Genomic DNA, 16853 nt, shown 5'->3' with positions numbered 1-16853 from the left:
GAGGAGAATGTTCTTAAATCACTGATGGTGGCTGACCAGGGCCGGCTGGCCTGTACCGAGCCTGCTAATCGACCATTAAAGTGGCCTGCCATAAACCACTAGCCACTGACTTGGGCAAACTCAGTCATGACATGGCGGGTGAACACTTTGGCTTTTTTTTTCACCTCACTGGTCTCTTGTCCATAAATAAATGTATGGTGCAGCAAACACATGCTAGCATTACATCACATGTCATTCCACTCCCAGTGAAATTACACAATGCCTTTTAACGGTAGGAGGGATGTCCGCGCACATATTCATGTGCACTGTGGTGCATTTGGGATGATTATTTTTGCATTTAAACAGCAACACAACATTCATTCATTCATTCATTTTCTACCGCTTTTCCTCACGAGGGTCGCGGGGGTGCTGGAGCCTATCCCAGCTGTCTTCGGGCGTGAGGCGGGGTACACCCTGGACAGGTCGCCGGCCAATCACAGGGCACATATAGACAAACAACCATTCACACTCACATTCATACCTATGGACAATTTGGAGTCGCCAATTAACCTAGCATGTTTTTGGAATGTGCAGGAAACCGGAGTACCCGGAGAAAACCCACGCATGCAGGGGGAGAACATGCAAACTCCACACAGAGATGGCCGAGGGTGGAATTGAACCCTGGTCTCCTAGCTGTGAGGTCTGCGCGCTAACCACTAGACCGCCGCACACAATATATTCATGTAAAATAGTTTTGTTTTGCATAAATATAGTAAGTGTAAATGTCTAGTTCCTTGTCTGTCCTTGTAGTATAGTTGCACTGTGTGCTCCACATGTGTAACTTCTTATTTTTGGTTGCATCCAGGGGCACTCCTTGCCACCCAGCCCGGTTTGGGGCCCCCTCGAGGCCCGACAGACTTTGAACTGGTACAACAGTGGCGCTATGCAAATGGGACCTTTGCAAATTTTTGGCTCCGGAATCGCCTCTGGCTGCACCGTGAGTGAGGTAGGCATAAGCGTTGATATGTTCCTGTTGGTTTGTGATTTGTAACTATAAAGCTGATTCACTGCATATAACGAGGTAAAGACTCCCACAAATAGAAAACTAACATTATGATCCACTGTAATGTAGCCATGGGATGAAATGATTGGGCCAGAGAGTTTCTTTGACCTGAGAGACCTTTCTGAAAAGTTCACCTGGTTGGCATTCGGGGCTAACAGACACACATGGTGACACGGAGGTAGCTGTGGTGTTGTCTGCGCCACAGAACCAACCAGAGACTTCCCAGTTGCCGTCATACGCTCGTGAATGTGACCGCCTCCTCCAGTTAAGTGTTAGTGTGCACTGGCACGCACACGTGCTGTAAAACATCCCCTATCTGGGCAGAAAACAGAGCTCTGATTCACATCCACATGGGGGGAATGGCTCACAAAACACAACATGACATCATCACAACTTCCTGTTTGGGCTTGTCGGAGCAGCGACGCTCATTTGCATACTCCACCTCATTGGTGGGTGATGAAGTCAGTCGGGCTGGGTCCCATTTCACACTCGTGCCACAACAAATCCTACTCCGCCTCTAGTCTGCTCCGGCCTGGCTGGAGCGCAGGAAAGGCTGACCAAACACGGCAGACATGTTCCTTGGATTAGTGGATATGTGAATGAGAGCATTCCATTTTGACTCGTTAGGGGTTTTAAAGGCCTGTATGTTCAACCAGTCTTTGAAATTGTATTGTAAAGGTTAAATCTGCCATGTGCCTGTGTATTGCTGCATGTGTTTATAGTACGCCATCGGTGCCAAAATACATTACAATTCTGTAGCTGTGGTGCCCTTTGCTGTTTTTTAAATTTTTTAAATTTTCTCAGTGATGCCATCACAAATGAGCCACAGGCCGTGGATGGCCGCTGGGCACCCCTACTTTTGCGGGTCTTTCTCGGGGTTGAGAGTGTGGCGTCGGCTCTGTGAGCAAACCACAACTCTATCATGGTTGAGAAATGATGGTTGAGGAGAGGGGGGCCTTGCCAGTTGCGTACCTGCAGAGCGGCGAGGTGCACTGCACCGGTAAAGTCTCAAAAATCAGCTTGTCGTTCGCGATTGACTGATTGGGGAGCCCTGGCCTATAAGATGTAAGATGTTATGTTTACACTGCAGGGTATGATGCCCCATTTAGATTTTTTGTGTGTAGTCTTTGACTACATTAAACATTTTCAACATGTAATTTTGTGTTGGTGGTAAGATGGTAAGGATTTAGGCTGTGGGGAACTTTTTGAGACGTCTGTTCCACCAAGCATGTGGGTGTTCAGGAGTCAGACCCAGGAGTGGTGGGACGTTGACTGCTTCAATCTGTGACGACCTTTCTCCAACTCTCACATGGCAAAATAGGGCATTCCATGACAAAAACAGTCGGTTGGTATGTGCGGTAGTATCAGATATATATCAGATTTAGAACCACATAAAAGACGCCTGGGTTGCATTTTAAAAACACATACGAGCAAAAAAAAAGGAAGTAATTCCGAAGTCGTGTGAACGTAGTCTTAGTTATGTTTGTTGTGGCAAAGTTAATGTTAGCTATCATTGTATAGCCGTCATAACCACACATTGACTCCAAAACGTCTTTGAAACTTCTGTTGTGTAAGTGCAAACAGCAGTGGTGACAACTATGAATGGCAGAAATGAATATTTTCAACAATTTTTTAACAGTTTAATGTGTAACTGTGAAAGATCTGTATTATTTTATTTACAGTTTATGTTAAACCACAATAGGTAACATGTTCTTGTTGGTTTTGATTTCAAAACCTGCACTACTGTACTGAATAAGATATAAATTCAAATCAATTCTACATACATGCAATATGTCAGTACTGTATTTCCTTATCGCTGTTTCCACACCACACCAGGGGCATAACTTCCGCACAGACTCGATGGTACGTCCCGCCACGCTTCCCCAGACACACTCAGCGAGGTGGCTGCGTTCCGTGTGCGGTTCGACCTCCGGCGTCTTCACTTCCTCTCCACCCGGGCTGGTGTGGAGCTAAGCCCCGCCCCCCTCAGTCATTCCCCCCACTCCTCTCACTCCGTACAATGATTTAGAAGTTCAGGAATCCCACATGACGTCACGGGGGATGATGTAATGCATCTGTAAATAGAACGTATTGTAATCTCGCGCCAGTCCAACGTGGTTCTCCGCGCCGCTTGTCCGTCTCCACTTGAAGGTAAGCTAGCGCTATGTGCGCCCATTCATAAAACAAACAACTTACAACGTTTTTTTTGCACTTGTCCGCTTGTTTTATGCTACTTTTTTGGACATTTGAAACGGTGCTGCGGAAGTTTGGGTGTCCCGGAGGAGCCTCTTCGCCGGCCGGTGGTCTATTTGAGGGGGGTGTGTGTGTATGACAGCACAGCAGCTCTTTACCGTTACTTCATTTTTGTTTTAAAGGAACTTTATGGAATGGGAACACACTGGACTCTAACCCGGAGACACCCGAGGATATGATTCATAAAACCGAGCTGCTTATTTTGATTTGAATGAACTCCAAATGCGATGTTGACATCCAGCAACTACAGGAAGTTAGTATGCATTATTATTATTTCTTGTAAAGTAAACTATTCTATACAATATTCTATATAAATGCTATGCTTTATGCTTTTTCTTCATCCTATTACTCCTGCTATATAACAATAACATGTACTATATATATATATAGACATACTACTACTATATGATTATTATTATATTTAAACACCTTCAGAGGAAGTTCTGTTATTATGCCAAAGGATAATCTGGTGTAAAACGGTTGTTGGATTTATGTATTTAAAAGGTGACGTCACCCTGCATCGATGTAATCAGACTGACAGAAGGTTTTGCTGGAAATGTGCTGACTCTGCTCCTTTTCTAAGTGCTGCTGAAAGAGGCCAGAGTGGCATAAACTGTGGACTCCCATCTGTCTGTCTATCTGTCTATCTGTCTATCAGTCTGTCTGTCTATCAGTCTATCTGTCTGTCAGTCTGTCAGTCTATCAGTCTATCTGTCTATCTATCTATCTATCTATCTATCTATCTATCTATCTATCTATCTATCTATCTATCTATCTATCTATCTATCTATCTATCTATCTATCTATCTATCTATCTATCTATCTATCTATCTATCTATCTGTCTATCTGTCTACTATCTGTCTATCGGTCTGTCTATCTAGAAGCACGTACACACCTACTGTATGAAGTCACCTCTACTCACCAAGGTTGGAAAATGGGGGCTGAAGCAGGTTCAAACCTGCCATGAGTACGCCGCCGGTGGAGCCCGCCCTCCCCTCTACCACCTCCTGCCCTCATTCCTTCTCCCCTCCATTCATTGCAACCTCCTCTTTCTCCCTCACTGCCATTTCCAGCCTCCTTCAATCAGCTTTATGTCATTCCACACCATGTCACCCCCCCCTCCATGTTTCTGTGTCTTATGGAAGTTTTGCCCTGTCTCCTTCTCTCTTTCCATAACATCACTGTGGTCGTAGCACATAGTGTGTGAGCATACATCCATGTCCATTCGAGCCTCACGTCTTCTAATCTAAAAATCACTTCATTTTCCCTTGAAACATACAGTGTTCTTTATTTTTCTCAAGCTGTTACACATCCACTGAAATCTCCCAGTGGAGGTCCACCTCAGTGAGCGATGTTTCCACTGTCAAATCCTGATCCGGCTTGTTTTTCCACCTCGGGATGTGTGCGTAGGTTGCCAACAGCTATGTCGGCCAAATAGTGTGACAGCGTAGCAATAAATGCTAATATTACACAATCGTGAACTGTGGCGGCGCTTACTTTTTAACTCTTGCTGAATGTTCTGAACTCCTCTTTCCAAGCCAGTGTTCGACTACCATCTTCACACAGCAAACCAAGTAGCAGCCAAGCAGTACACTCTATTTCAAAATAATTCTATAGAACCGAGTATTCCGGAAGTGACCATTCGATCTAGATCCATCCCTTTTGTGTACAGTACGGAACTAAACTGAACTTGTCCATTTGCGGCATGGAGGGTGAAGCTACGGCTCAGGTCAAGAGATCAGAGTGGGGCCTATAGAGTGGAAAATGAAAGGCAAGCAGCTTTGACACCTCATAAGTCATAATCACATCACCCGCTTAATAGCTCCGTGGGGTCAAGCCTGCGTTAGCATGCTGCAAGTGTTCTCTATTTGTGTTGATATTTATATCCTGTGATGACTTGATTTTGACGCAAGGCACGGCAAGCATGTGTCCTTTCATCCCATTACATTATTACACACTGATGCTCGGATGATACCGTTGTATTCATTAATGCAGCATGCTAGTTACAGATTAGCTACATGTAACCACACTTGCACCAAAAGAGATCATTTGCCTCTGTGGGCAAAGCATTCATCACCTTTGGAATCTAACTCATGACACTTCAGTTCTCACAATAAAGACATGATAATAGGAAGTATAGCTGAGGTTGTGTGATTTTCCTCTTTAGATGTATAGAAGAGCGAATGCCCACAGCATGACATCACCGTACAGTGACTGTGAGATGAGTAAAGGACCCTCGTATACAGTGTGATTATCCTGCTGCTAAACACACTGCCCTCATTCTCTCACTCCCGCTCTCTCTCTCTCTGTAGGCTTGCGTATGACATGAATGACAAACAGGACAGGCCTTATGTGTGCGAGGCCCCTGGCTGCTCTCAGGTCAGTTGGTTTTTCACTTCATACATTAAACCGGCACTGCATCAAGGTAATATGTGAAGATAGATAAACACTCATCCATAGTATGCAGCTGCTTACATCTGTTGATATCATTTTCATCCCGCAGCGCTTCCAGTTTGAGGAGCATCTACTCATCCACAGACATAAACATGAGATGACCCTCAGGTTCCCCGCCATCAAGACGGACACCACGTTTAGCGGTGAGGGAGCATTAAGTGGAGGAATGTGTATACATCTAACACTGCATAGTGCAAACAACAGCCACTCTTGCTCAGATAGGCTTTAGCGCGTGCATGCAGTCCTCCATCAGATAAGAGCCAATGCAGTGAAGTCACCAGCAGTAAAGGCCACTTGAAATTAAAAACACAGAGGAGGTTGAGGCACTGGTTCCATTGAGATGACGCATCAGATCCTGTCATCATTGTCTTCACCTTGGGAAGACCTGTGCTCCAAACAGTCACATGGCATGGCTCTGTAACCATAGAAACCACCATCTGTCTGGACACAGACATCATCAAAATCCCCCTATACGTGTGTTTCTGTTGCCTTTCTAGACTCATGCAGGAAATCTTTCCTCATAACAAAGAGCCAGCTCCGAGAGACAGACTGATGCTATCTACCAGCAAAAAGAAAGACTTGAATGAGATTTTTAAAACAAATAAGCAATGCATGAACCCACTTTTATGACAACTCCTTGTCCTCTTACATGTAAAACATTCCTCCCCATTTAGACCAGACGCCGACACCCACGCGATTTTTGCAAAACTGTGATGAAGTCGGTCTGTTCAAGGAGATTGAGGAGGAGTTTCTGCAGGCGCAGGAAGAGGAGAAGAGCAAACAGGTAACAGGTCCTAGTTACACTTGACCGACATTGAATCTGTTCAGACCAAAGTAGATGATAGCGATGTACTGTACTGTCTTAAGTAGCAGTCATACTGATGGGTAGGCCATACACTCTTAAAAATGCTGGGTTAAAAACAACCCAATCTGGGTTGTTTCCCAACCCAACGCTGGTTAAATATTGGACCAACCTCGCGTTGGGTTATTTTAACCCAACAAGTTGGATTGGTTCTCTTAACCCAACAATTGGGTTGTACATTGGGTTGTTCATATGACACAACGCTGGGTTCATATTTACTATATTGCTGGGTTATTTCAACCAATCAAATTGGGTTGCCGACTGCCACAGTTCCGACCTATGATGAGAAAAGAAAAAAAGGTAAGTATTTCGATCGGTGCAGAGCAATTGTCATCAGCTCTCTAGTGAAGCTATTTCAGTCACCTCCCACCCCCATTATAGGGGGTGATATAATATAATATATATATTATATATAAGGGGCAAGCCAGCAAGTAAGAAAGTGAAATGAGAAAAGCGAATCATGAGTTTTAGAAGGGGTCAGACATGAAGTAGAGACTTTACAGACTCTGTGCATCCAACAACACTTCAGCTCTGCTTACTGCAAGTCGCTTGAGAAAAGACAATAGTGGATCTCCGCCCGGAGCTTTCCAGTATTGGACGGAGAAACTGCGTGAAGAGAGTTTTATGTAAACTAGCCAGATTATGAAGTCAGTATATAATCAGTACTTTAACACTTGGTAGCTGGACAGGCACTCCAGGCACTCCAGGCACTCAAACACGTGTGGGCAAGCGGTTAAAAAGTTGCGGCCCCTTTAACCACCAGGCCACACCCACACACCTTAACAACTCGCATAGTTAAAATGACTTTCAAGACTACAAATGAACACACTTCCGGTTGTTTTCTTGCTCCTGCAGACGGCTTCGCATAACGGCCCGTCTTGTATGAATCAGCACCAGCTCAAACCCCAACTGCAGCACCAGCCGCCACCGCATCATCCCCACACTCATTCCCTGCAGCACCCCCAGTCCCATAGCCCTTTGCTGGGCCCGAGCTGCAGCCTGGCTGCCCAGCAAGCCATATCCTCCTCACAGTCTGGGTCAGTCAGCACCCAGGCACCATCGACGCTCTCACACTCAGGGTGAGTACACACTAGCTTGGCTTAGCTAGTATAGGCCACCTTAGCTAGTATATAACGAATGATGTGTGTTATTATGACATGTACAGTAGGAAATTACTGTAAGTGGGAGTAACAGTTGACCCAATAAAATCTAAACCGGATCCATCCAGAAAAGGTAGGGCACCATCTGATATTCAATTTTGGATACAGCAGATCAGTAAGCAGCAGCATTCAGACACCGTGTCCATGAAGTGTTGCTAAATCAACCATGGATCGAGTGTCTGACTGTTTCCCCTTATGTTTACCATTAGTTTCCATAGCAACCGGGCTCATTGGCCGCCTGCCTGAAGGCCCGCTAGAACTGTTGTGGTTACATTAAGAAACGCTGCTCTCGGGTCCGTCTGCATTTCGCTGTGAAGCTAAACGGTCCGCATGCCGCAGATTCAGTCATGACATCATTAGCGATGACCTCAGTGCGGCCGTGGAGGCCCACGCTGTTCCGCTGGCGGACACCCAGAGTGGTTCGGTCAGCACATGGAACCATCCCCTGCCGGGATACCGGGATACTTCTTCTCTTGAACTGCACAGTACATACTTGCTCTCTTGTTAGCCTTTATCATCCTGTTAATTCAAATGTTAAGTCAAGTATTATTACTGTGTTACACACTTAACTAGAACAGTTAATGCTCTATATACTGTATGTCTATATATTGTTAAGGTAATCAAAATATAGGAAAAACTTATCAATATGTAAGACAATACTTTTTTTTACTATACGTCTGTAGACTGTAGAAGCGTACCTCGTATTGTGTAAGTTTTATCCTAGCTTCTCTCCATCTGCCATAAAGGGCTGGATATAAATGTCAATTTGCACCCCTGTCTCTAAACCTGCACTAGTGAAACTTTATCCACAGTATGAACACCACGACCCCCCCACCCCCCACCCCTCTCTCTTTCTGTCTGGCTGACAACAGGCCTGTTCCCGGCTCCCCGTCCTCCTCCTCCCTCCTCCACATGCGCAACAGACACCGTCAACCGCTGCCAGCCTCCCTGCCGGGCACCCTGCCCGACCCCGCCATGCAAGGGGCATCTGCTCAGCACATGTCTGTAAGTACAGTGCACTGTCTCATACACACAGCAAGCTTTAGACACAGAATGATTTATAAGATGGTATTAGTCAGAGTGGAGTCAAGATGCCCTTGTTAGAAATATTCATGGCTGACAGAGGAATTCACTTCTCTCTTTGTGATGAATTAATCACAAGTGTCAAAAAACAAACAGATGGATGTGACCTTGTGCTGGGGTAGCTTTTTTGATCCCCCCCCCCCGTGTCATTTATGTATTCTTCAGATGGAGAAGCAGATGTCTTGTATAATGGGTATACCAGGCCCCATAAACAACCCGTCCTGTTCTTCACCTCAGGTACTGAACTAGCTTAAACGGAAGCATTTTCTTCATTCCTCTGGTACTAACATCATGTCCTTTTAAAGCCTACAGCTATAGGAGCTAAATAAAGTCTGTTATTTTGGATTTATATCACACAGGAGCAGAGCTAAACCTGTCTTTTTCACATTTAGATAAGTAAAACAGTAGTTTCTTTCAACCGCTAATACAGTCCAGGTCAGAAATGTACAATTTGATACACATTTGGAGACTTAAGGCTTTATTTCAACTATTCTTTTTCCAGGGTGGAATGATTATTACACCTTACTTACTACAGTTACTTATATTTATTATTCTTAAGGCCGACCTGAAACCCAACGTCACTTCATGTCTGCCTGTCACTCAGCTCTCTATAGGGAACACATTTTTAGCAGCAAACAGGAGCAGGAGCACCATTCTCATTTCAGTCTTAAATGTCTTATACTCTCATTATGTGTACAATCTTGGGTAATACTCAGGTAAAGGTGACTATAAGGGTGCTATGGCATGTTTAGAGGGCTCTAATAATGTTAAAATGATGATAAAGGCCACACTTGGAATACACAGTGACCTTACACACACACACACATGTCAAGCACGACAGGAAGTCGCAGTCTACATGCCCTCGTTGGCTTTTTGCTTGTTTTCATTTCGCTGCATCAACAATCATCTCCGCTGTTAAATGTTGCATGTGCTCTTTCTCTGTCTTTCTCTCTCTCTCTCTCTCTCTCTCTATCTCTGGGCGCTTGTTGTATGAATTGTTAAACACGCGTGTGCTATCAAAGGCCACTTAGCAAGAAAACTGTGAAAACGGGCCGCTTTAACACACACTGAAAGGTTATGATGTGAAAGTGGATTGCAGGGTCATATGTGAACTTGAAGGCCTCATCTTTGAGAAAGTACCACGGTTGTACAGTAAAAAGTTTCTTTCATTCACTTGATGCCCTCACACAGAAATATCAACAGCATGTGTCATGCAGGCCAAGGAGATCCATGATGTAATCACAAGGCCCAGTGTCAGGGTGTTTCTATGTAGTAAACACAACTGAAATACTCGTGCCCTGTCCTGTTCCTTGTGTCTCTGTGTGTGTATGTGTGTGTACGTGTGTGTGTACGTGTGTGTGAGTCTGGTAAAGCTGGCACAGACAGTACAGTGACCTCATCCTTGGCAGCTGTTAAATGTGCTCCCATTTTTTCCTTCTCTGTCTCTGGATGGTTGAAATGGAAGAGAGGAGATGGGGGGGGGGGGGGGGTCAGCTTGCTCCTCTTAAAGAAATATTGTGTAACTTGGAGCAGATAGCAATATTGCCATGGGGGGGGGGGGGGTGATGTCATGCTGCAAACACGATCCCTCCCCTCTGCCTCTGTGTCTCCGACTCTCTTGCTCTGTTCTCTTCAAGTGTAGCAGAAAGGTGAGATGAGGTTTAAATTAGCCCCTACAGTCTATTTCGTCAGATGATATGCACGAGTGAAAGTGGGGACGATATCACAGCATACATTGCCATCCCGCTTATTTTCATTTGTTAGGACGGGGGCTGTCTGTGTATGTTCCGTGCTTATCTGCTGTTACTAATTTAGGTCTTGTTTGGGAGGTTCAGAGGGGGGCAGAAAGTGCTCTCAGAGGCAATGACAACTTGTTTACACTTGGCATTTTCATGATGACAGCAGGAATTCACACGTGGAAGTTTTTTTTTCCTAGCATTTTGAAAACACTAAAATAGGGCATCAGTGTGTGGATAGTGGATGTGTGTCAATGGTCAAACCTAGGGATGTTCATAATCCGGTAATCCATGAGTGAAATCGGCACAAACCGACACCAATACCGATCACATATATGCAGCTTAAATGTTTAAATGTACCATTGGCTTTTGATATCCACCTTTTGTATTTCACAATGCGTTTATTTTCAGTTTTCTCACATTCATTCATTCATTTTCTACCGCTTTTTCCTTGCTGGAGCCTATCGCAGCTGTCTTTGGACGAGAGGCGGGGTACACCCTGGACTGGTGGCCAGCCAATCACAGGGCACATATAGACAAACAACCATTCACACTCACATTCATACCTATGGACAATTTGGAGTCGCCAATTAACCTAGCATGTTTTTGGAATGTGGGAGGAAACCGGAGTACCCACGCATGCACGGGGGAGAACATGCAAACTCCACACAGAGATGGCTGAGGGTGGAATTGAACCCTGGTCTCCTAGCTGTAAGGTCTGAGCGCTAACCACTAGACTGCCGTGCCGCCCGTTTTCTCACATTATTAACTCAAAACATGAATGAAAAGCAGGTTTGCCCACCTCTGCTGGGCCCCCTCCAGCCACATCTGCTGCCCGGAGAGAGACAAAATGTGGACACCACTACTAAAATCAGTGTGCCCGCTCGCCGAGAATGACGTGCACCCACCACCGAGTCCGAAGTGGCTGCAACACAACATTACACTAATGTGTACTTTTGCTCCCACATAGAGGTCCAAGCAGATGATGGGCCATCACTACCAACACCATCACCATCAAGTCATGGTCAACCCTACGAGCTCCATGATGGAGATGATGTCACATCGCCACCAGGCTCCTCCACTACAACACCACCATCACCCCCATCATCACCATCATCAGCTTACTGCTCCACCCCTCAGCTACCAGCAGCGATGCCATCCCCCCCATCCTCAGCACCTCGGCAGCCCCCGGAGCCACCAGCCTCATCCGGCTCACCAGTCACCTCCCTCCCACCTTCCCCAAGGGTCACCTCCTGCACCTCCCTTGTCGGTACCTTCACAGGTATGACGCCTTTTCATCACCGCTCGGCTTGTTGAAGTCACCCATTTTCAAGAAGTCACGTTTTCACAGGTGTCGCCCGTTCCGCAGCAGATGAACCCCTGTCAATCCCCGCACTCCCAGCACGCACCGCAGCCGGGCGGAAGCTGCAGCCGTCGCAGGAGGACATCGGAGCAGGACCCCGACGAGCGCAGGCAGAAATTCCTGGAACGCAACCGAGCGGCTGCGACGCGCTGCAGACAGAAGCGGAAATTGTGGGTGTCGTCCCTGGAGAAGAAAGCCGAGGAGCTGACGCACACCAACCTTCAGCTGCAGGTGGGACACGCTCTCTTCCAACACGCACAACGCTTACATCTTAATGACGTCTTATACGCTTCCTAGAACGAGGTGACGTCATTGAGGTCGGAGGTGGGTCAGCTGAAGCAGATTCTGCTCACCCACAAGGACTGTCCTGTCACAACCAGACAGAGAGAAGCACAGGGGTACAATAGTGAGTAACCCCCCCGCTACCCCCCCCCCCTCTCCACCTCTGACCTGCTATAGCTCACCTATGACCAAATACAGTATGTGTACCTATAGCACTTGATGGACAAAAGTATTGGGATAACTGGCCTTTACCCCCTTGGTAAAAAAAAAATGCACACCTGTAATTTGCAATGATCAGACCATGCACTTTTATTCTGACGGGGCTTGGTAATCACTGCACTTGCCATTTAAATGAAATGCATTTAAAAAAAACATTGCACTTTGTGGCTTCAGTCAAACTGGCCATTATATTCTGTAAGTGTTGACCTTCAGAAATGAAAATATGTAATATTTTTAATACTATTTTTGTTCAAGTTTGTTGCCTTTTAACATGTATGTATACAGTATGTACAGTACTCGTTTTTTTAATAAATAAAAGAGATATTTTCCCTTAAAACTGCATTGAAAAAGGGATTTTTGTTGTTGTTGAGTTGTTGCACTACAAAAGGCGTACGACCAGGAACAACCCACGCAGGACTTTGATTGACAGCTGTCTCTGTTGTCCAGATGCAGGGGTGAGCCCGAGAGGAAGTCCCACCCCTGTAGATTCTAGGTGTCATCTGCAGGCCATCCAACACAACAGCATCACCACGTCCTCGGTGGGAGGCACCAAACATTCTGGACGCTAGAGACTGGATATTTTTCTATAAAAGCTTTGCTAAAACGCCTATGCACACTCGGCTCCTCCTTGCACTCATTTTTAAACAAATACTATAAGCTGATGTTTTTAACAGAGCCTATTCAAATGTGCACCTTTCCCCCTGTTTATAAAATATAACTATATATTTTTATATATTTTAAATATCATTGCATCATGCAATATTTCCTTTCAGACCTTTTTTTTTTTAACAAATTAATGTTCCAGGCATCTACTGATCCATTAGAATTAAATTTGCACTTGAGTTACTCTTTTTGTACTGTAAAGATGCTGACAATCTGTCCCTCTACAATAATAATAAAAACTCATTTCGTGCTGTTTCTCTTATTTTTTGAGTGTACAGCAGGGTGGTGAAGAGCGCCCTCTAGTGACTGCTTTTGTTAGTTGCCCACTACACCAGGAATGGCAATATTTCATTTTAATGAAACTATATTAAATGAAAATCTCTTAAAAGTGGCTGACGTGCACTTTTATTGCAGGACTTCCAAAATAAAGCCATCTTGTTGGAGAAATAATAAATTGATGTTCATTTCATGAGCGATAGCCAGGTTTATTTCAGCCAGGAAATAAAACAGCACTCCAGCGACATAGAAATCACTTGGTAAAAGCACTCAAAAATGACATTAAGAGAGAGTATAAAGACATAATACTACAAAGACACCACGGTGTCTATTAAAAGTCAAAACTAGCACCACAGTTGAAATCAGTGATCAATCATTCACACTTCCAATCAAAACATCTAAAAACACAACACCAGCAGGGGGGAGGAAATAAAAGGCACAGGGCAAGGGAACAGGATGTAGAGGGGTTTTTTTTTGTCTTCCTTTGGGCTCTGAAAAGGCCCTAATGATATAAACTGCTCTATTATTGCTAGAAAAATAGAAAAACACAATATGTCCAATATGACCCCTTACATTTCAGCAACCTTTATACTGTATATTCTTAAAGGACGCTTAGAGTAGTCAGTGTACAGCTTGCATAGATTAACGATACACTAAAAATGACTCAACACGTGACCATTATTGTTTAAACAGCTGACAATATGAGGTGCATGTTGGAATTCATGTGAACCGCAGCTCCCCGGCACCAGCAGCACTCATGCAACCCCAGACCGTGATACTATTTATACATGAACTACACTATAAAGTACAGTATATCCAAGTTTCATCATTCCTATGGTATTACTGTGATAAAATGGTTGCCTAAGTGTGAGGGGTGTCCATTAAAGATGCTAGTCAGAGAATCTGGGCATGTCATTGTCTCTGCAGGAGGAGCCAGTATCCTGAAAGCGATCACAGGGAAACTCGATGAGGTCTCCCAGTTTCGGTGGCACAAGACGAGCCGGGCGGCTACTTTGATAGCTGGTAAAGTCAGCAGACACGGACGCGCTTGCCGTGTTGGCCCGAAAAGGTCTCCTAGTGGAGTACATGTGGCGCACATGAACCGCTGACTTCCTCCTCTGCAGCTTCTTCTTTAGGCTCCGCCCCAGCCAGACTCCTCCCACTACGAGCAGCAGCACGGCGTTCCCGGCTACAGTCAGAACTGTCACCAGTTGGAGGTCAGAGGTCACACTGGAGGTGCGCTCCTCGGGAAGAGTGACCAGACCTGAGCAGTGGTCACGGGGGGCCACTTGACACACGGAACCTGCGACCACACCTTCTACACAAACCATGTAGGTGACATCCGGGCGGAGCTCCTGCAGGGTCACAGAGCGGGAAGAGCTGGGAACGTAAACATAACGTGGGAAGCGGTCTGGTGTCCCAAATCTGTCGAACAAAATCCGATACTGGACTTCATGTAGGCCAAGATCTGCCCGTGTTGTCCAGTAGACGGTGACGGTGCTGCTCGTTACCTGGTCCACTGTTACATTCACGATGACGAGGCGGTTGAAGACGCATGGATCTGTGAAGACAGGTGGAGCCTCCTTGTGATCCATCCTCAGAAGATCAAACCTTTCTCCTGATGGGACTGAAGCAGTGGGGGTTCTCGGTGCTGTGGAGGGTTTTCCACCCATTTTTTTCCACCCACGTTTTCTAAGGGAGTCCTTCTTATGTTCTGGTTCTGCCCCACCTTGGTCACCTTGCACCTGTTCTTCCTTCTCCTGCATCATCTTGATCCACAGCCTCCCTCCCTGACTCTCTTCAGGTCCACCTCTGCTCCTGCACAAATGAGCCCAATTCTCGGAGGTCTCCAACTGGGAACTGTTGACATTGTCCAGGTAGGCCCCCCTCAGAGATGCGGGGTGACGACATTGCACAAAAACATCCAACATTTTCCCCCGAGAATGTGTCACGGCCATCCAACTTTTCAGCCCCTCTAAACGACAGTCACATGTCCAGTTGTTGCCATGGAGATCCACATCATGAAGGAAGTGATTGAGTCTAAAAATGTCCCCAGAAAGGCTGGTGAGGATGTTATTCTTCAGCTTCAGCACCCGTAGGTGTTTCAGGTGCATGAAAGCCAAAGAGTCGACATCAGAGATGCGGTTACGACTAAAGTCCAAATGCTCGACGAGCTCCAGAGGATCCAGAAGCCCAGCTGGGATCTCCTCCAGCTCATTCCCGTCCATGAGAAGCTCTCTGAGGCTTGACAGGCCGAGGAGAGCGCCTCTGTGCAGATGAGAAATCCTGTTGTGACTGAGCGAGAGTTTGGAGAGTCGTTGTAGATGTTGGAAGACTTTATTTCCAACGTGCTGGATTGCATTTTCAGAGAGGAGCAAAGTCGTCAAAGCGTGGAGACTGGAAAATGTGAGGGCACCTCGCAGGGTTGTCAGCTTATTGTGAGACAAGTTGAGAAAGCGCAGGTGGGCGAGTTTAGAAAAGGCGTTTTTGTGGATGTGCTGCAGCTGGTTGGACTCCAGATGGAGATAACGTAGACTGGTTAGGTCTTTAAAAACTGAGTCCTGCAAGCGTTCTATACCGTTGCCATCCAGGCGAAGTTTAACAAGATGCTCCAAGCTGGCAAAAAGTTCTCCTGTTATGTGCATGATGTCATTATTATTTCCATAGAACACTGACAGCTTCTTCAACGGTTGCAAAGTTCCAGCTTGAATCCTCGATAAACGATTATGTCCCAAGTAGAGCTCTTCCAAGTTGGACAGACCCTCAAACGCATCATGGTGGATGTTTTGGATTTGATTGAACTGTAAATCTAACCTTGCTAAGGCGGTGTACCTCACAAGGTCAAGAGCAGAGATGTTTCCGATGAAGTTCCCTCCCAGACTGAAGACCAGCACCTCCTCCTGTTTGCTGCTTTGAAGCGGCACGGTGTGCAGACCTCGGTTGGCGCACATGAGATGCTGTGGATGTTGGCAGTCGCAGCGGCCGGGACAAAGTCCCACAGCATGAGAGGAGGAGGTGAATCCATGGAGGGACAGCAGGAAAAAGCAAATCCTCGCCAGGAAATAGCCGGTATCCATCCCCGCAGCGCCGGTGGTGGCACTTGTGAGGCATTCGTGTCCTTTTTTTTTTTTTTTTTTTTTTTTTTTAGGAGACCACCAAATGCATCACTTGTTGCTGCTCAAATGACAACACAAGTCCTGAGGAATACGCCATCACTGTGTAGCAAATTCATTCAAGCTCTGGTGCTCCGTCTGAGGAAATGCTCACACCTCCCCAGAAGTGGTCATCTGCTGTGAATTACACACACACACACACACACACACACACGGTTGTAGTCCCTCCTCTGCTACCCTGACAAATGAGCAAGGCAAGTTGCAGGGTTGCACGTGCACTCAAGAGTCGGAGTTGACCGACATGTGGATGAATGGACAAAACAGACATTTATTTTTTAGGGTATTT

At 45.8% G+C, this 16853-nt stretch overlaps 2 protein-coding genes and 1 pseudogene across 3 annotated transcripts in view; 2 read left to right on the top strand and 1 right to left on the bottom strand.

The window, feature by feature from the left end:
- The window catches only part of tax1bp1a (Tax1 (human T-cell leukemia virus type I) binding protein 1a), a 28047-nt gene extending 27101 nt beyond the window's left edge, over nucleotides 1–946 (top strand). Inside the window, exons 20-21 of one of the 2 annotated variants that reach the window (XR_009119410.1) lie at nucleotides 574–679; nucleotides 845–946. The gene's annotated coding sequence lies outside the window, so the exon portion shown is untranslated. Of the gene's footprint in view, nucleotides 1–573; nucleotides 681–844 lie in introns of those variants that run through there. The other variant, XR_009119412.1, reaches the window with a different exon arrangement.
- A 1111-nt stretch (nucleotides 947–2057) lies between these two features.
- Nucleotides 2058–13275, top strand: LOC131102242 (cyclic AMP-responsive element-binding protein 5-like; annotated as a pseudogene).
- Nucleotides 13276–13918: 643 nt separating this feature from the next.
- Nucleotides 13919–16614, bottom strand: tril (TLR4 interactor with leucine-rich repeats). The gene has a single exon (XM_058047771.1). It carries the CDS (start codon nucleotides 16469–16471, stop codon nucleotides 14285–14287), a length of 2187 nt encoding a protein of 728 aa, XP_057903754.1. The 5' UTR covers nucleotides 16472–16614; the 3' UTR covers nucleotides 13919–14284.
- Nucleotides 16615–16853: the final 239 nt, after the last annotated feature.

The sequence above is a fragment of the Doryrhamphus excisus genome, chromosome 14 (assembly GCF_030265055.1).
Source record: "Doryrhamphus excisus isolate RoL2022-K1 chromosome 14, RoL_Dexc_1.0, whole genome shotgun sequence".
NCBI lineage: Eukaryota > Metazoa > Chordata > Actinopteri > Syngnathiformes > Syngnathidae > Doryrhamphus > Doryrhamphus excisus.
Note: the sequence above shows the minus strand (reverse complement) of the source record. Positions and strands in the feature narration are given on the sequence as shown.

Coding starts and splice junctions, on each gene's coding strand:
- tril (XM_058047771.1), bottom strand. CDS start 16,471: ATGGATACCGGCTATTTCCTGGCGAGGATTTGCTTTTTCCTGCTGTCC.